Here is a 14,183-nt window from a genome sequence, read left to right as displayed (position 1 = left end):
AACGGGCTGTTTTTGTGATAAACACAAAGCAGGTGGATGACACTTGATCGCAATTTCACGTGAAAGGTTCTCCTCAGGAAAACCCCTTGGCTGGTTTGAGGACATCTACAAAGAAATACTCAGGCTTTTGTAACAGCACAACACTGAACAAGTAAAAAGTGATGAGGTCTGAGTTCTCAGGCTGTGATCTCCCCCTGCAGTGATCTCCCCATCATGGCATCATGGCATCATTGAGGTTAGAAATGACCTCTCCGGTCATCCAACTGTTAACTCAGCACCATCAAATCCACCGCTAAACCCATAGCTGTGACCTGTCACCAGATCTGTGCTGTGTCACCCTGCTGGGCCCTGAGCCTGTGCTGCTGGGGAGCAGGTGAGGGACTTCCATGGCACGGCACGTCCTGGGTTGGGCTCGATGATCTCAGAGGTCTTCTCTAACCTGGATGATTCTGAGAGTCTAGAACATTCACATTCTAGCGTGCTAGGATTCTAGGTTTCTACATTTATAGCCTTCTGTGTTTCTAGGATTCGACGCTTCTGGAATTCTAGAGTTGTAGGAGTGTAGGAATTTAAGCACGTAGGATTCTTGTCTGTAGGATTCTAAATTTCTACTTTTCTTAGGTTTGGAGGATGGTAGGATTATAGCTTTCTTAGATTTCTAGATTTCTATGAAGTAGGATTCCAGGTTTCCAGGATTAAAGAATTATAGGGTTCTATGTTTCCAGGATTTAGGTTTTTTGAATGCTAGGTAGGTTTCTAAGATTCCATGATGCCAGGATTTTAGATTTCTTCAGTTCATAGAATTCTAGTTTTCTAGGATTTATAGGATTACAGGATTCTAGGTTCAAGGCTTTCAGGTCTCTAGAACTGTAATTTTCTAAGGTTTCTCCAGTATTCCAGGATCCTGGGGTTGTAGGGTTGCAGGATGGGCTCTCACGATGACACACTGATGGAAGCGGGTTAAATTTTACCCGCTGCCTAAGGCTCACTAAAGCCTTTTGCAAACCACAACAGGAAAAATAAGCTCTAATCTAATTTTACCCATTGTTTAAGGCTCACCACAGCAAGATCGAGCCTCCATAGATAACCATAGTTAGTCAGCATGGGTTCATGGAGGGCTCTGGTGAGGCTGCACCTTGAGTACTGGGTCCAGTTTTGGGCCCCTCGCTGCAAGAAAGACATTGAGGCTCTGGAGCAGGTTCAAAGAAGGGCAACAAAGCTGGTGAGGGGTCTGGAGCACAGGCCTGATGAGGAGAGGCTGAAGGAGCTGGGATTGTTCAGTCTGGAGAAGAGGAGGCTCAGGGGAGACCTTATTGCTCTCTATAACTACCTGAAGGGAGGTTGTAGTGAGCTGGGCTAAGGCCTCTTCTCTCGTGTAACTGGTGATAGGACTAGAGGGAATGGCTTCAAGCAGTGCCAGGGGAGATTTAGGCCTGACGTTAGGAAATAGTACTATTCTGAAATAGTGGTCAGGCACTGGAATGGGCTGCCCAGGGAGGTGGTGGAGTCACCAACCCTGGTGTTCAAGGAACGTTTGGATGTTGTGTTGAGAGACACGGTTTAGTGAGAACTGTTGGTGATAGATGATGGTTGGACTGGATGATCTTGAAGGTCTTATCCAACCTTGGTAATTCTGTGATTCTGTGGTTCCTCTCTTTGCCATTTCCATTCTCTCTGACCTGCTCTGCCATCCCCAGGAAGAGCTCAGTGCACTCTCACAGAGGGTAGTCGTCCTTCCTTGTCTCCTCACCCATCCACTGTAAAGACTCTGTATCCCCCTGGTGCTGCAGTCCAGTTGTGGAAGCCATATAATTGTGTCTCTGTGGTCCAAACAAGAGCTCAAGCCTGAAACTGCACAAAAATTTCCGGCTCATCATATTTGGGTGTTTTCAACAGTGCAAAACACATGCCAATTGGGAAACATCATTACATTTAGCACGGCTGAGGAGCGCATCTATGGTATTTGTGTTCAGAAGGTGGCACACAGGCATCGGACCCATTGTGAGGGTTGGAGTTGTCCAAGCAGCACACACACTCTGAGGGCATGGCTTTCCTAAAGGCTCTGTGCTGCATTTGCAGCTGCATGTGAGTGTGCAGGACAGCCCAGGACACTGCCATGACTTCTGAGGCCAGTCACATGAGAGCCCATAGAAAACTGAGGTTTTATCAGATGAAGAACAAAGATGTGTGTCAGCTCTGTAGTGCCTTGAGCTCCAGAACAGGCAGCAGATGGAGAACAGAGGAAGATCTGCCTCTTCTTTTGAGAGCTCATCCCTTTTGCCAGCTGCATAACTGCATGCTCCATGGAGACAAGTAAAAAAGGCACACTCAGGTGCACTAAACAAAGGGGTCTGTTGTCGTACAAGATGGCCAAGTATATCTCCATCCCCTCTCTGGCTCTCAGCTGATGCTCAGGAAGGAGGTGTCTGTCTCAGGGATTTCCCACACACTTTAGAAGCACTAGCACACATCCAGGAGCACCCCAAGCACCTTGGTCATCACCCAGGGTCTGTGTGTGAGCAACTGACTCCCCGCTGAAGGACCAAGGACTCAGAGCAGGAGCTCACATGCAGGCAACTCCTTGTGCATGCCTGAACTCAACCAGAGGAATCCCAGCTCCTGTTGGTCCGTGGGGAGCAGAATCCCATTTCCATTGCTGGGTTTCCATGTAGGGATGAGGTGCTTGCACTGCCTCAGCTGTATCACTGCCCTGCCCAGGGTTAGTCCACCCCTCCCTGTCCTGCTCTGTGTGCCCTTTTTGTTTTAGCAATCACACTCTGGTACGACTAATTATGTCTGGAGTTGGCCACTGTCCACTGGACGTTTGGTGGTTAATTTAGATTACAGTACAAAGATTTCAAAGTACAGTCACGGTGCTGTTGTCTTTCAGGAGCTGTTGGCCATGGAGACCCAGGGACATCTCAGGGGAGATCAGTGGGTTGGATAGAAATGGCATCATCTGCTGCTGAGCTGTGCTGGGCTCCTGGGACAGAGGGAGCTCCTACAAGTCGTCAGTGCTGCAGTGAAACAGCTGTGCCCAGGAGCAGCTCCTGTGCAGCACACAGCAGGACTGGGAGCATGATCTGCAGGTGACAGAGAGAAGAAGGAGGAGAGCTTGCAGCCTGCATGGCATCTGAACAGGCTGAGAGTCCACTGGAGGAGCATTTCTCACAGCCCTTGACAAGGTAAGTCTCTCATTGCAGGCAGTGCAGTGGCTTTTATTGCAAGGATCACTACATTTGGGACATTCCATTGCAGATGAGGCAGCTGACACTGTTTCTTTACCAGTGAAAAAGACCCACTCTAGTTGAGGGCTTCCGTGCTGCAGCATCAGAGCACAGCCCTGAGGGCTGCGTGTCCCAGGACGGCTGCAGGCTGTGCAGCCGGGGCTGCAGCCGGGTGCCCAGGGCTGTCCTGCAGAGCAGGTCCCTGCTGTGCCCCAGGGGCTGTGTGCCGGGCCAGGGACTCTGCCGCCTGCCAGGCTCAGCACTCAGCACTCAGCACTCAGCACTCAGCACTCAGCACTCAGCACTCAGCCTGCCCTGGGAGCTGCCCAGGGCGCTGCAGGGAGACGTGTGGGGGGAAGCAGGGCAGGGCAGGGCATGTGCCTTCTGCTGCCACAGCTGCTCCCTGTTGCAGGGGCTTAGAACTCCAGGGCACTTCTGAGGGCACTTTGCAAGAGGGAGAATAAGGCAGTTGTTATGGTTCAGGGTGGGCTTTCCTGAGCCTGTGCTTTCTGTTTTCTCTTCACTTGGCTTTGTGGGAATGGAGTTTGTGATTTCAGAGAAGAGACTGAGACTCCAATACTATCACACAGAGAGTTACCAGGCCTCGCAGCAAATTTCTTTATTGCCCCTGCACCCATACAAATCACCATTGCCCTGTGTCCAGTGTCACCAGGATGTGTGTGACCTGACCCTTGGCACCTGCAAACACTGAGATTCCCGTGGGCCAAGAGGGGTTGGCAGGGCAGAGCTGTGCACACAGCGTCTGTAATGTACCTGTGAGCCCCAGGTAGGGTACGTGGGGACAGAGAAGCAGCTGCAGGCAGGGACAGCTGCAGGCAGCAGAGACATGGACAGGGAGGCAGAGAAGAGTGCTGACTGCAAGGGCTGGGAGAGGAAAATGGGCACCTCACTGCCATCCCTGCAGTGCACATAGCTTCCCTACAGCAACCCCCTGGCCTGTTTTCACAATCAGCCTGTGCATCCATTCCTAGTGCATGAGAACTTGATTAAGAGTTGCATTAAGGGCTCAACTCTCTGATAAATGCTGACTTTAGGGCGAGGAATGAGCTGACTCTCTTTCTAGGACACCCCACGTTCTGGGCTTTTGACTCTGCTCCTGTGGTTCCTCCTGGGCTGAAGTCAGCCCTGCAAAATATTGCAGCTCTGCCACGGCAGCTCTGTGTTATCCAGCAGCACCATGGAGAAGAAGCCTCAGTGCTAAGGCCATGGAAATGCTGCTGGACGGCAGTGTCCCAGGAGAGAAAGGGAGAGCTGAGATCTTCCTCTGGTACAGTAAGGAAGACGAGAGACTTGGAGTTCTGCACAACTAACCTTTGCTCTTACTGGCAACCAGAGTCTTGTCAGGTTAACTCCTAGAGTGTGACCATCCTCCAGTGGTGCAAACACAGAGCAGATCAGGTGGACCAATCATTTGGAAGTGCAGGGTATGCTCTTTGCCTCTCTGACATCAAAAGTGACACTGACACCTGAAGTGTCTCACAGTGATCAAGGATTTCTACCTTAAAAACACTTTTCATGAATGCTGGGGCAACTGAAGAAAATATATTGACAGAGCTCTGCTGTCCAGTTTTGAGAAATTTGTGGAAAGCTCCTTGATACCTCAGGTTTTTAATGTGAGATTACTCTATTTTTCAATTGTTTTCTTGCTGTAGAACAGAGCTGACTCATCCACAGCCTGCAGCAGAGTTCCTTGTACTCTGTGGCACCGTCAGCCAGCAGCAGCCAGAGTTGAGAGGTCTTGCAGAAAGGACGGAGGCAGTGTAGGAGGTTTCAGAAGTCACTGAGTACGGTTTGCTTGGAGAAATCTGGAGTAACATTTTCCCAGTTTTCCCTCCTCAAACAGGTGACTATGCCTTGAGGCAGCAGATGCCCAACAGCAGCTCCATCAGCGAGTTCCTCCTGCTGGCGTTGGCAGACACGCGGCAGCTGCAGCTCCTGCACTTCTGGCTCTTGCTGGGCATCTACCTGGCTGCCCTCCTGGGCAACGGCCTCATCAGCACAGCCGTAGCCTGCCACCACCGCCTGCACACCCCCATGTACTTCTTCCTCCTCAACCTCGCCCTCCTCGACCTGGGCTGCATCTCCACCACTCTCCCCAAAGCCATGGCCAATGCCCTCTGGGACACCAGGCACATCTCCTATGCTGGATGTGCTGCACAGGTCTTTTTCTTTTTGTTTTTGTTTTCCGCAGAGTATTGCATTCTCACCATCATGTCCTATGACCGCTACGTTGCCATCTGCAAGCCCCTGCACTACGGGACCTTGATGGACAGCAGAGCTTGTGCCACCATGGCAGCAGCTGCCTGGGGCACTGGGGTTCTCAATGCTTTGCTGCACACTACCAATACATTTTCCCTGCCTCTCTGCCAAGGCAATGCCATCAATCAGTTCTTCTGTGAAATCCCCCACATCCTCAAGCTCTCCTGTTCACGGTCCTACCTCAAAGAAAATTCACTTCTGCTTCTTAGTATATCTTTAGCATCTGGGTGCTTTGCTTTCATTATTTTCTCCTATGTGCAGATCTTCAGGGCCGTGCTGAGGATGCCCTCTGAGCAGGGACGGCACAAAGCCTTCTCCACGTGCCTCCCTCACCTGGCCGTGGTCTCCCTCTTTGTCAGCACTGCCACATTCGCCTACCTGAAACCCCCATCACTTTCTTCCCCATTTCTGGACCTGGTGCTGGCACTGTTATACACAGTGGTACCTCCTGTAGTGAACCCCCTCATCTACAGCATGAGGAACCGGGAGCTCAACGATGCCCTCAAGAAACTATTTCTATGTATGTTTTTTCAGCATTAATTATATCTTCATCATCTTCACATGATTACCACAAACTCAAGAAAAGCTGGGAATGGCATCATGTAATATTTCTTTTTTTTTTTTTTTCGCTGTTAATTTTTTTAATTCTTGCAATAGTTTTTACTCCACTTAAATAATATTATTAATTGATATTTCCCATTTTTCTTACTCCTGAAATCTTTACTATTCTTCAAGCACTTGGCTGTTTGAGTAGATTAAAAAAAATAATAATAAAAATAAAATTTAGATTATCATCTGTATCTCAGAGAGCAGCCCTGCACACAGAGGGCTGCAGGAACCAAGAGCCCAATGCCACACGTTGCAGCAGCCCTGGTGTCTGTGGGGCTGCCCCTCACCGCCCGCTGGGCGCTCCCTCTCTGCTGCCTTGGAGTTGTGCTGCTGCTTCCCTGGAGCCACGGCCATGGGCAGCAGCAGAACGTGCTCTTTTCAGTGCTGCTCTCTTGGCACCACCTTTGCACGCTGTTCTCCTTTCTCCTTGCACTTGTGTCAGCCCTCAGGTCCTGCATTACGTAGCAGACCAACAAAAAAAGGACGCTTTGCCTGCGGTGTGCCTGGAGTTGTTTTAACAGCTTGGAAGAGCATTGCCATGTCAACAGACTGAAGGCTGGACACTTGGGGAGGAGGGAATCCTGTGAAAAATGAGACAGCCTTGCTCTGCCCAAAATGTTCTCATCATGCTGTAGGAAGTTGTGACTGCAAACTTGTTTTTGATAGACTTGTTTATTGCCACCTCACTCACAGCCCTGGATGGCACACCTGTAAACCTAGGAGCCACAGAAGGACGCCAGAGAGATCCTTGAGGTCCTGTTTGGAGACTTTCATGCTTCAAAAGTATGGGAGAAGCATGCTTACAAGTCATGGAACCCCCACCTCTCTCTGCTGGATCAAAGCTGGAACCCAGACCTGTGATCTCTTTCTCTGCCCTTCTCTCCTCCCCACACCTCAACTCTGTCTCTCTCTTTTCTTTCTCTTCCTCTCATAGAATTGTTAAGTAACACAAGGCTTACTTTGATTTCTTATAACATCACAAGGTGTAGCTGCACATGGAAATAAGTGTAGAAGTGCCAGTACCTTACAGATAACTGTAGTGCCAGATTCACATTAAACTGATGCCTGTGTCTGGACACTGAGTGTCAGTTTCACTGTTATCCAACCAGGAGCTGCAAATCAGCTGAGGTTCCCCATCCACGCTCGTTGTGTAATCAGTGCAACCCACTTACTCCAAGTGGCATCAGTTGCATGATGGGTGGAGGGAACCTTTCGTTTAAACATGCAGTTCAGCACTGGCAGTCGAGGTGCCAGAGGAGCTGTGTTTCAGTACCGACCACTTCAGAAGCAGCCCGAATCCCCTCATATGCAGCTAAGATCTCCTTCTCAGTTGCAGTGTAGCACTCTTTGGACCCTCTTTATACTCGCCTCCAAAATCCCAGGCATCATCCTCGGGTCTCTCCTGAGGATCTTTACCACAAACTCCAAGTGGGACCTTTCTCTCCAGCAGCAGTGTACAGGATGTTCTTTACATCCTGTCCCAGCCATACTGGCCCTAGGGCCATGGCACGGGCTATGTCCTCTTCAATCTTTTCAAAAGCCTGCTGCTTCTGAAATGTAAAGTCATTTTTCATCCGCGTCACCTGATGAAGGAAGTGCACAATAAGGCTATAGTTTGGAACATGCAGTCTCCAAAAGCCCACTACACCCAGAAAAGACTGTGTCTCTCTCTTGCTAGTGGGTGGAGACATAGCAGTGATGTTGTTGGTCACATCTGCTGGAATGTGATGACGCCCATCTTGCCACTTTATACCTAGGAACTGAATCTCCTGGGCAGGTCCATTCACTTTGCCTCGCTTAATAGCAAAACCAGCTTGCAGAAGAATTTGGATTATTCGCTCTCCTTTTGTGAAGATGACTTCTGCTGCACCTCCCCACCCAACAGTATCACAAATGTAATGCAGGGATCCTTGAAATGCCCACCTCACTCTTTACTCCAAGTTCTCTCACACATTACTCTGAGTTTATTCACATTTTGTGTGTGTGTGTGTTTTACTCACACTTTCCTCAGCGTTTACTGAAACATTTCTTCAAGTTTACTCACACTTCACTCTGGGTTTACTCAAACTTTTCTCCGATTTTTACTGACACCCTGCTCCGGGTGTACTCACGCTCTACTCCTGGTCTACCCACACTTTGCTCCTGGTCTTTCTCACACTTCAAGTTTATTCACACTTTACTCCAGCTTTATTCACACTTCTCTACGTGCTTTACCCATACTTCACTCTGGTTTTTACACACACATTTCTTTAGATTTGCTCTCAATTCACATCCACTTTTCTCTTCCGTCCTCCCCATGGTCAGAGAACCCATAGTTCTGTGGAGGCACCAACCTTTCTGCCACTTATTCAAAGCCTGCCATTTCCTAGACTGCTCTGCATCCCTCACCACCCCAGAAGAAGGAGAGAGAAAAATACCACTTGTGAAGCCACTCCTTCAGCCATTCGCCCTAGCCCCTGAAATCCTTTTGCATAGGTTGCAGGCTTCCCTGAACAATTTCATCACTGCTTACCTGAACTATCAAGAATGGGTAGTAATCAGAGGAGCGAACCAGACCTGGGACTTTTCTGGTGATGTCGGTGATGCAGGGAGGCCCCAGGGAGGCCACGCACTCTGGGAGAGGTGGAAGGGCCGAGAGCTAGTAGATGGGTTTAACAAATGGATCACAACAGCAACGATCTGAGGAGGAATGGTAATTTACTAAATCCTACTGAACCAAAGTGTGCCCAAAGTGTGAGTCCCCACGATAGTACAAGGGAAGCACATGCCCTTCTCTGCTGCAAACTGAGTGGGGCCTGAGGGAGAGCCACTGTGGTGCAGTCTGGATCTCCACCTATCTTCCTCTTCACACCATGTGCTCCAGGGAATTCTGCCCCTCCCCTCCCATCAGAATGCTCAAAATGCCCATAAAAGGCAGCAAGTGGAACCAGAACGCTAACTCTTTAACTCCCACTGCTTCACATGATGTTTTGGTGTGGAATACTGACATAAAAAAAAATCACAACACCACAACAGCCAGGACCTCACCACCCTCTCTCTGAAAAGATCCTCCCAGTCTCTAATCTAAATCTCAACTCTTGTAATTTAAAACATTTGTACCTTGTGATATCTGCCCATGTTAAAAGTTGATTTCCATCTTGTTTCTGAGCTCTCGGTGAGTACTGGAAGGCTGCAATGTGTTCTCCTCCAGGCTGTTTCTTCTCCCATCTCCCTCAGCCTGTCTTTCCAGGAGAGGTCCTCCAGCCCTCTGATCACCCTCGTGGCTTTCCTCTGGACCTTCTCTAAAAGCTTTACATCATGCTCCAGATGGGGCCTTCTGAGGGCTGAGTAGAGAAGGACAGTGCCCTCCCTTGCTCTGATGACCACCTCTCTGTTGATGCAGCCCAGGGTGCAGTTGGCCTCTCAGGCTGCAAGCACACACTGCTGGCTCCTGTTAAGGTTTTCATCTACCATCTCGAAGTCCTTCCCCTCAGGGCTGCTCTCTAGGAATTCAACCCTCATGCCTGGGATTGTCCCGACACAAGTGCAAAAACTGGCATTTGATCTTGTTGAACCTCATGCTGTTCCTTTGGGCCCACTTTTCAAGCCTGGCCAGGTCCCTCTGGATGGCACCCCTTCATTCTGTCATGCCAATTGCACCACACAGCTTGGTGACATCAGCACACTTGCTGAGGGTGCTCTCTGTCTCATCATCCATGCCTCTGATAGACGTTGAACAGCTCTGGTCCCAAGGCTGACCCCTGTGGACATAACTTGTGATCAGCCTCCACCTGGTGGAGCCGATTTCCCAGAGAGCCATTTACCACAGTCCTTTGGCTGCGACCTTCCAACCAATTTCTTCTCCAGTGAACACTCTGCCCTTCAAATCCATCTCACACTTCTCTCCACAGAGATAAGGAAGTGATGTGGGACCATGCCAAAGGACTTCCAAAAGTCCAGGGAGATTTCTGTACCACTCTGTGTAACTGATGTACTGACAAAGCATCCACATTATCATTCTGACCATAAAGAACCAGGACATGTATTGAACTGTGGGGAAAATACTGATTTCTCATTTAGATCCTTGTAATATTGAGCTAAAGAAAGCATTGTAGATCCTAGGACTAAGGCTGTGTTATAGTAAACACACATCTTTTTACAGCACACACAAAGAAATTGTTTATTAGATTGATTCTTTGCTTACAAGTGGCACCTGGTAGATAAGTGTCTTTCTGTAACTTAGCAACCTTCCCTTCAGTACCCAGAGAGCTGTTATTGGAATGGTCTGGAGTTCAGCAAAGGAATCATTACCAGAGCTGCAGTGACACAACAGACTGGGTCTGACAACAAGAACAGAAATAACAACTTGTACACAGGGGTAATTTGGGAAGTTATTATTAAATATTAGGGAAAAAAAGTCAGGACATGAGACAATAAAGATTAAATAGAAACATGGCATATCACTTGGATTAGAGTAAATAGGTAAGGAAGAAGAGGATGTGAAATCCTAACTAACAGTGAGCAGACATGTGTTGGAAATAATTTATATTATATAGAATAACAGAAACATGTGTTGTGGGTTAGGTGCAGTTTCAAACAATATATTAACGTGAAAGGGACGCAGAATTCAATAGCTGATCCCAAGTGTGCAGAAAAAAACAAACAAACAACAACAACAAAAAACCCTGCATTGATATGTAGCCATTGACACACACAGTTTGTTGTCTTTGGGTTTTAAGCAAAGAAAGAATAAAACGCTTTGTGCCTCAACCCAGGAATTGCTGAGATGTGTTCTCTCCCCTGTCCTGTAGAGGGGCAGTGACAGAGCAGCACAGGGGGCACCTGGGAGCCAGGCAAGGTGAGCACAGCGCAGCTGGGCGCTGAGTTCCAGGCTGATTTTGGGGTCCCAGCCCCGCAGCATGAGGCTCCGTGTGCCTTCCCCTCTGCAGGACAGCCCGGCCCCACCGCCCCACAGGCAGCCCCTGGCAGCTCAGTGCAGGCACTGTGTGGGGCAGCATGCGTGCAGTGGTACAGAGATGGGCCCCCAGCACAGCCCCTGACACCACATGTCCTCCTTCTCACAGCACCTACTTCCTCCCCTTTAGTTCATCTTCCTCTTCATCATGGTGCACCCTGGCTCACCTTTTAGCTCTTTCCCCCCAGTTTGGCAAACTTCCATTGCCTGTTTTGCCACAATCAACAACTTTCTATCTTGGTCTGGTGTAAGTGCAAACAGTTATATCAAACCCAAGAACAAGTCCTTGCACCTGGTGGAGGCAAAAAAAGTGATTTCAGAGCTTCTGTGAAACAGGATCATTGATAAAAACAGGGCTGTTCACACACCAGTCAAAGCTAAACACAGAAGTTTTACCACGAGCACACACTGATTCCTACTGCTAAAGTAATATATTGTTCAACCGGCTAATACATTGATCCCATTTGCTAATCAAGCCTATATCAGCTCCACGGTGCCTGCTGGCATCTCATTTGCCTGCAGACACAGAGGTGGAACATGGAGGCTGTGAGAAAGTCAGCACTGAGCCAGAGTTCCTATGGGCTCCAGGAGAAAGAGAGCACGGTGATGCCTCAGTACAAGTGGAAGGAAGCCAAACATATGTGTAGGACCATGATAACCACTAATGATAATTACACACACACACATATATATGAACAGCAAAGAAAAAAGAAGTGATAAACATAAATAAATATTATAATCAGGAAGGAACATAAGTTTGTTATTGCACAGACTGAGTCACTTGCTGAGACATGTGAAGTTTATGGCTGCTGAAATGTGACCAGGGCATCATTTTCCTCACCGCATTCTTGAGCTCCTGGTTCCTCATGCTGTAAATGAGGGGATTCACTGCTGGAGGCACCACCGAGTACAGAAATGACATCACCAGGTCCAGGGATCGAGATGAGATGGAGGGGGGCTTCAGGTAGGCAACCATGCCAGTGCTGAGAAACAGGGAGACCACGGCCAGGTGAGGGAGGCACGTGGAGAAGGCTTTGTGCTGTCCCTGCTCAGAGGGCATCCTCAGCACGGCCCTGAAGATCTGCACATAGGACAGCACAACGAAAACAAAACTAGCAAGAAAGATTAAGGCACTAACTATGATAATCCCAACTTCTCTGAGGTAAGAACCAGAGCAGGAGAGCTTGAGGATCTGGGCAATTTCACAGAAGAACTGATTGATGGCATTGCCTTGGCAGAGAGGCAGGGAAAATGTATTGGCAGTGTGCAGCAGAGCATGGAGAGCCCCAGCGCCCCAGGCAGCTGCTGCCATGCTGGCACAAGCTCTGCTGTCCATCAAGGTCCCGTAGTGCAGGGGCTTGCAGATGGCAACGTAGCGGTCATAGGACATGATGGTGAGAATTAAATACTCTGCCAATATCAGAAAGACAAACAGGAAGGTCTGGGCAACACATCCTGAGTAGGAGATGTGCCTGGTGTCCCGGAGGGCATTGGCCATGGCTTTGGGGAGAGTGGTGGAGATGCAGCCCAGGTCGAGGAGGGCGAGGTTGAGGAGGAAGAAGTACATGGGGGTGTGCAGGCGGTGGTGGCAGGCTACGGCTGTGCTGATGAGGCCGTTGCCCAGGAGGGCAGCCAGGTAGATGCCCAGCAAGAGCCAGAAGTGCAGGAGCTGCAGCTGCCGCGTGTCTGCCAACGCCAGCAGGAGGAACTCGCTGATGGAGCTGCTGTTGGGCATCTGCAGTTCCTGGGCATGGAGTCCTGTGCAGAGTGCAGAAGATAATGTCAAGATCATTCTCAGAGGCACTCCTTCTGCTATAATTTTTTTTTCTTTCTCTCTGCACAATGTTCATTTAGCTCCATAACTTCAATTTAATTTCATGAAGTTTAGCATTCCATAAGCAGAAGACGAGTATGCAGCTTATAGATTTTTCTCATTTTTTAATCTTATCCCATCTCCCTGGATATTTTCATCTCTTTCCCTGTCTTTAACCCAACTGCTTTTAAAGCACCCAGTCCCATCCTATGTGCCATTACATTTCTGTTAGAGAAAGCTGCCCGACTGCAGGTTAATTTCATTATTCATGTCTGGAGAATACGACAGTATTGTAATTTTGTTCTATCCTTCAAGAGAGGAGAGGCTGAATGCACATTGTGTGACTGTTCACAGAATGAGTGAGAATAGTGTGAATCAGGAGTCTCAGAGATGTGTTCTAAGTGAACAGCCCCATCTAGATTTCTGCCTCCAGTCCTTTCCCTTCCCCTGCCTTGTCTCTCCTCTTGCACAGTGTCCTTAGAAACATTCTGGCATGCAGTGAATCTGTGAGTCCCCTGCCCCAGGCAGAAGCTGTGGCAGCTGAAGGCCCCTGCCCTGAGGGGGGAAGCCCTCATATGGAACAAGTCATTTTCATAATAAAGAAACACAGACTCCCTGCATCCTGATCTGCAATGGGAAGTCCCTGATTTAGTGATCCCTCCAGTAAAAGCAGCAGCACTGCCTGCAGCCAGAGACTTACCGTGTCTATGGCTGTGAGCAGTGTTCCTTCCGTGAGCTCACAGCCTGCTCACACTCCACATAGACTGTAACTCTCCTTCCTCTCTCTTCTATCCTCATGTCACCTGCGGATCATGCCCCCAGCCCTGCTGTGCTGTGCAGAAGAGCTGCTCCTGGGCACAGCTGTCTCTCTGCAGCACTGCCCCCTTGTAGGAGCTTCCTGTGTCCCAGGAGCCTGGCCCAACTCAGCAACAGAGGATGTGATTTTTTTTTTCCCCAGGTAATCTCCCTTGAGATGTCCCTGCATCTCCATGGCCAACAGCTTCTGAAAAACAACCGTGTCATGACTTTACTTTGAAATCTGCTTAGTTAACCACCAAACGTCCAGTGGACAGTGAGTAATTCCAGACATATGATTAGAGAGTGTTTGCTGAAACAAAAAGGACACACTGAGAAGGTCAGGAAGGGTGGACTTCCCCTGGGCAGGGCACTGATCCAGCTGAGGTAGTGCAGGCATTTCATCGCTAGTTGGAAACTCTGGGGCTGAAATCAGATTCTGCTCCCCACGGACCAACAGGAGTTTCAGGGATTCCTCTGGTTCAGTTCAGATGTGCACAAGGAG

The 14,183-nt window shown here is 49.1% G+C and overlaps 2 protein-coding genes across 2 annotated transcripts; one reads left to right on the top strand and one right to left on the bottom strand.

The window, feature by feature from the left end:
* The first annotated feature begins 5,114 nt into the window (after nucleotides 1–5,114).
* LOC149914529 (olfactory receptor 14J1-like) lies at nucleotides 5,115–6,047 on the top strand. Its single transcript, XM_090126655.1, has one exon. It carries the CDS (start codon nucleotides 5,115–5,117, stop codon nucleotides 6,045–6,047), a length of 933 nt encoding a protein of 310 aa, XP_089982781.1.
* Nucleotides 6,048–11,830: 5,783 nt separating this feature from the next.
* LOC149914528 (olfactory receptor 14C36-like) lies at nucleotides 11,831–12,805 on the bottom strand. The gene has a single exon (XM_090126407.1). The coding sequence runs from the start codon at nucleotides 12,803–12,805 to the stop codon at nucleotides 11,831–11,833; it is 975 nt and encodes a 324-aa protein (XP_089982533.1).
* Between the last annotated feature and the right edge of the window lie 1,378 nt (nucleotides 12,806–14,183).

Source organism: Phasianus colchicus, chromosome 29 (genome assembly GCF_987193195.1).
Source record: "Phasianus colchicus chromosome 29, bPhaCol1.hap1.1, whole genome shotgun sequence".
Taxonomy (NCBI): Eukaryota; Metazoa; Chordata; class Aves; order Galliformes; family Phasianidae; genus Phasianus; species Phasianus colchicus.
Note: the sequence above shows the minus strand (reverse complement) of the source record. Positions and strands in the feature narration are given on the sequence as shown.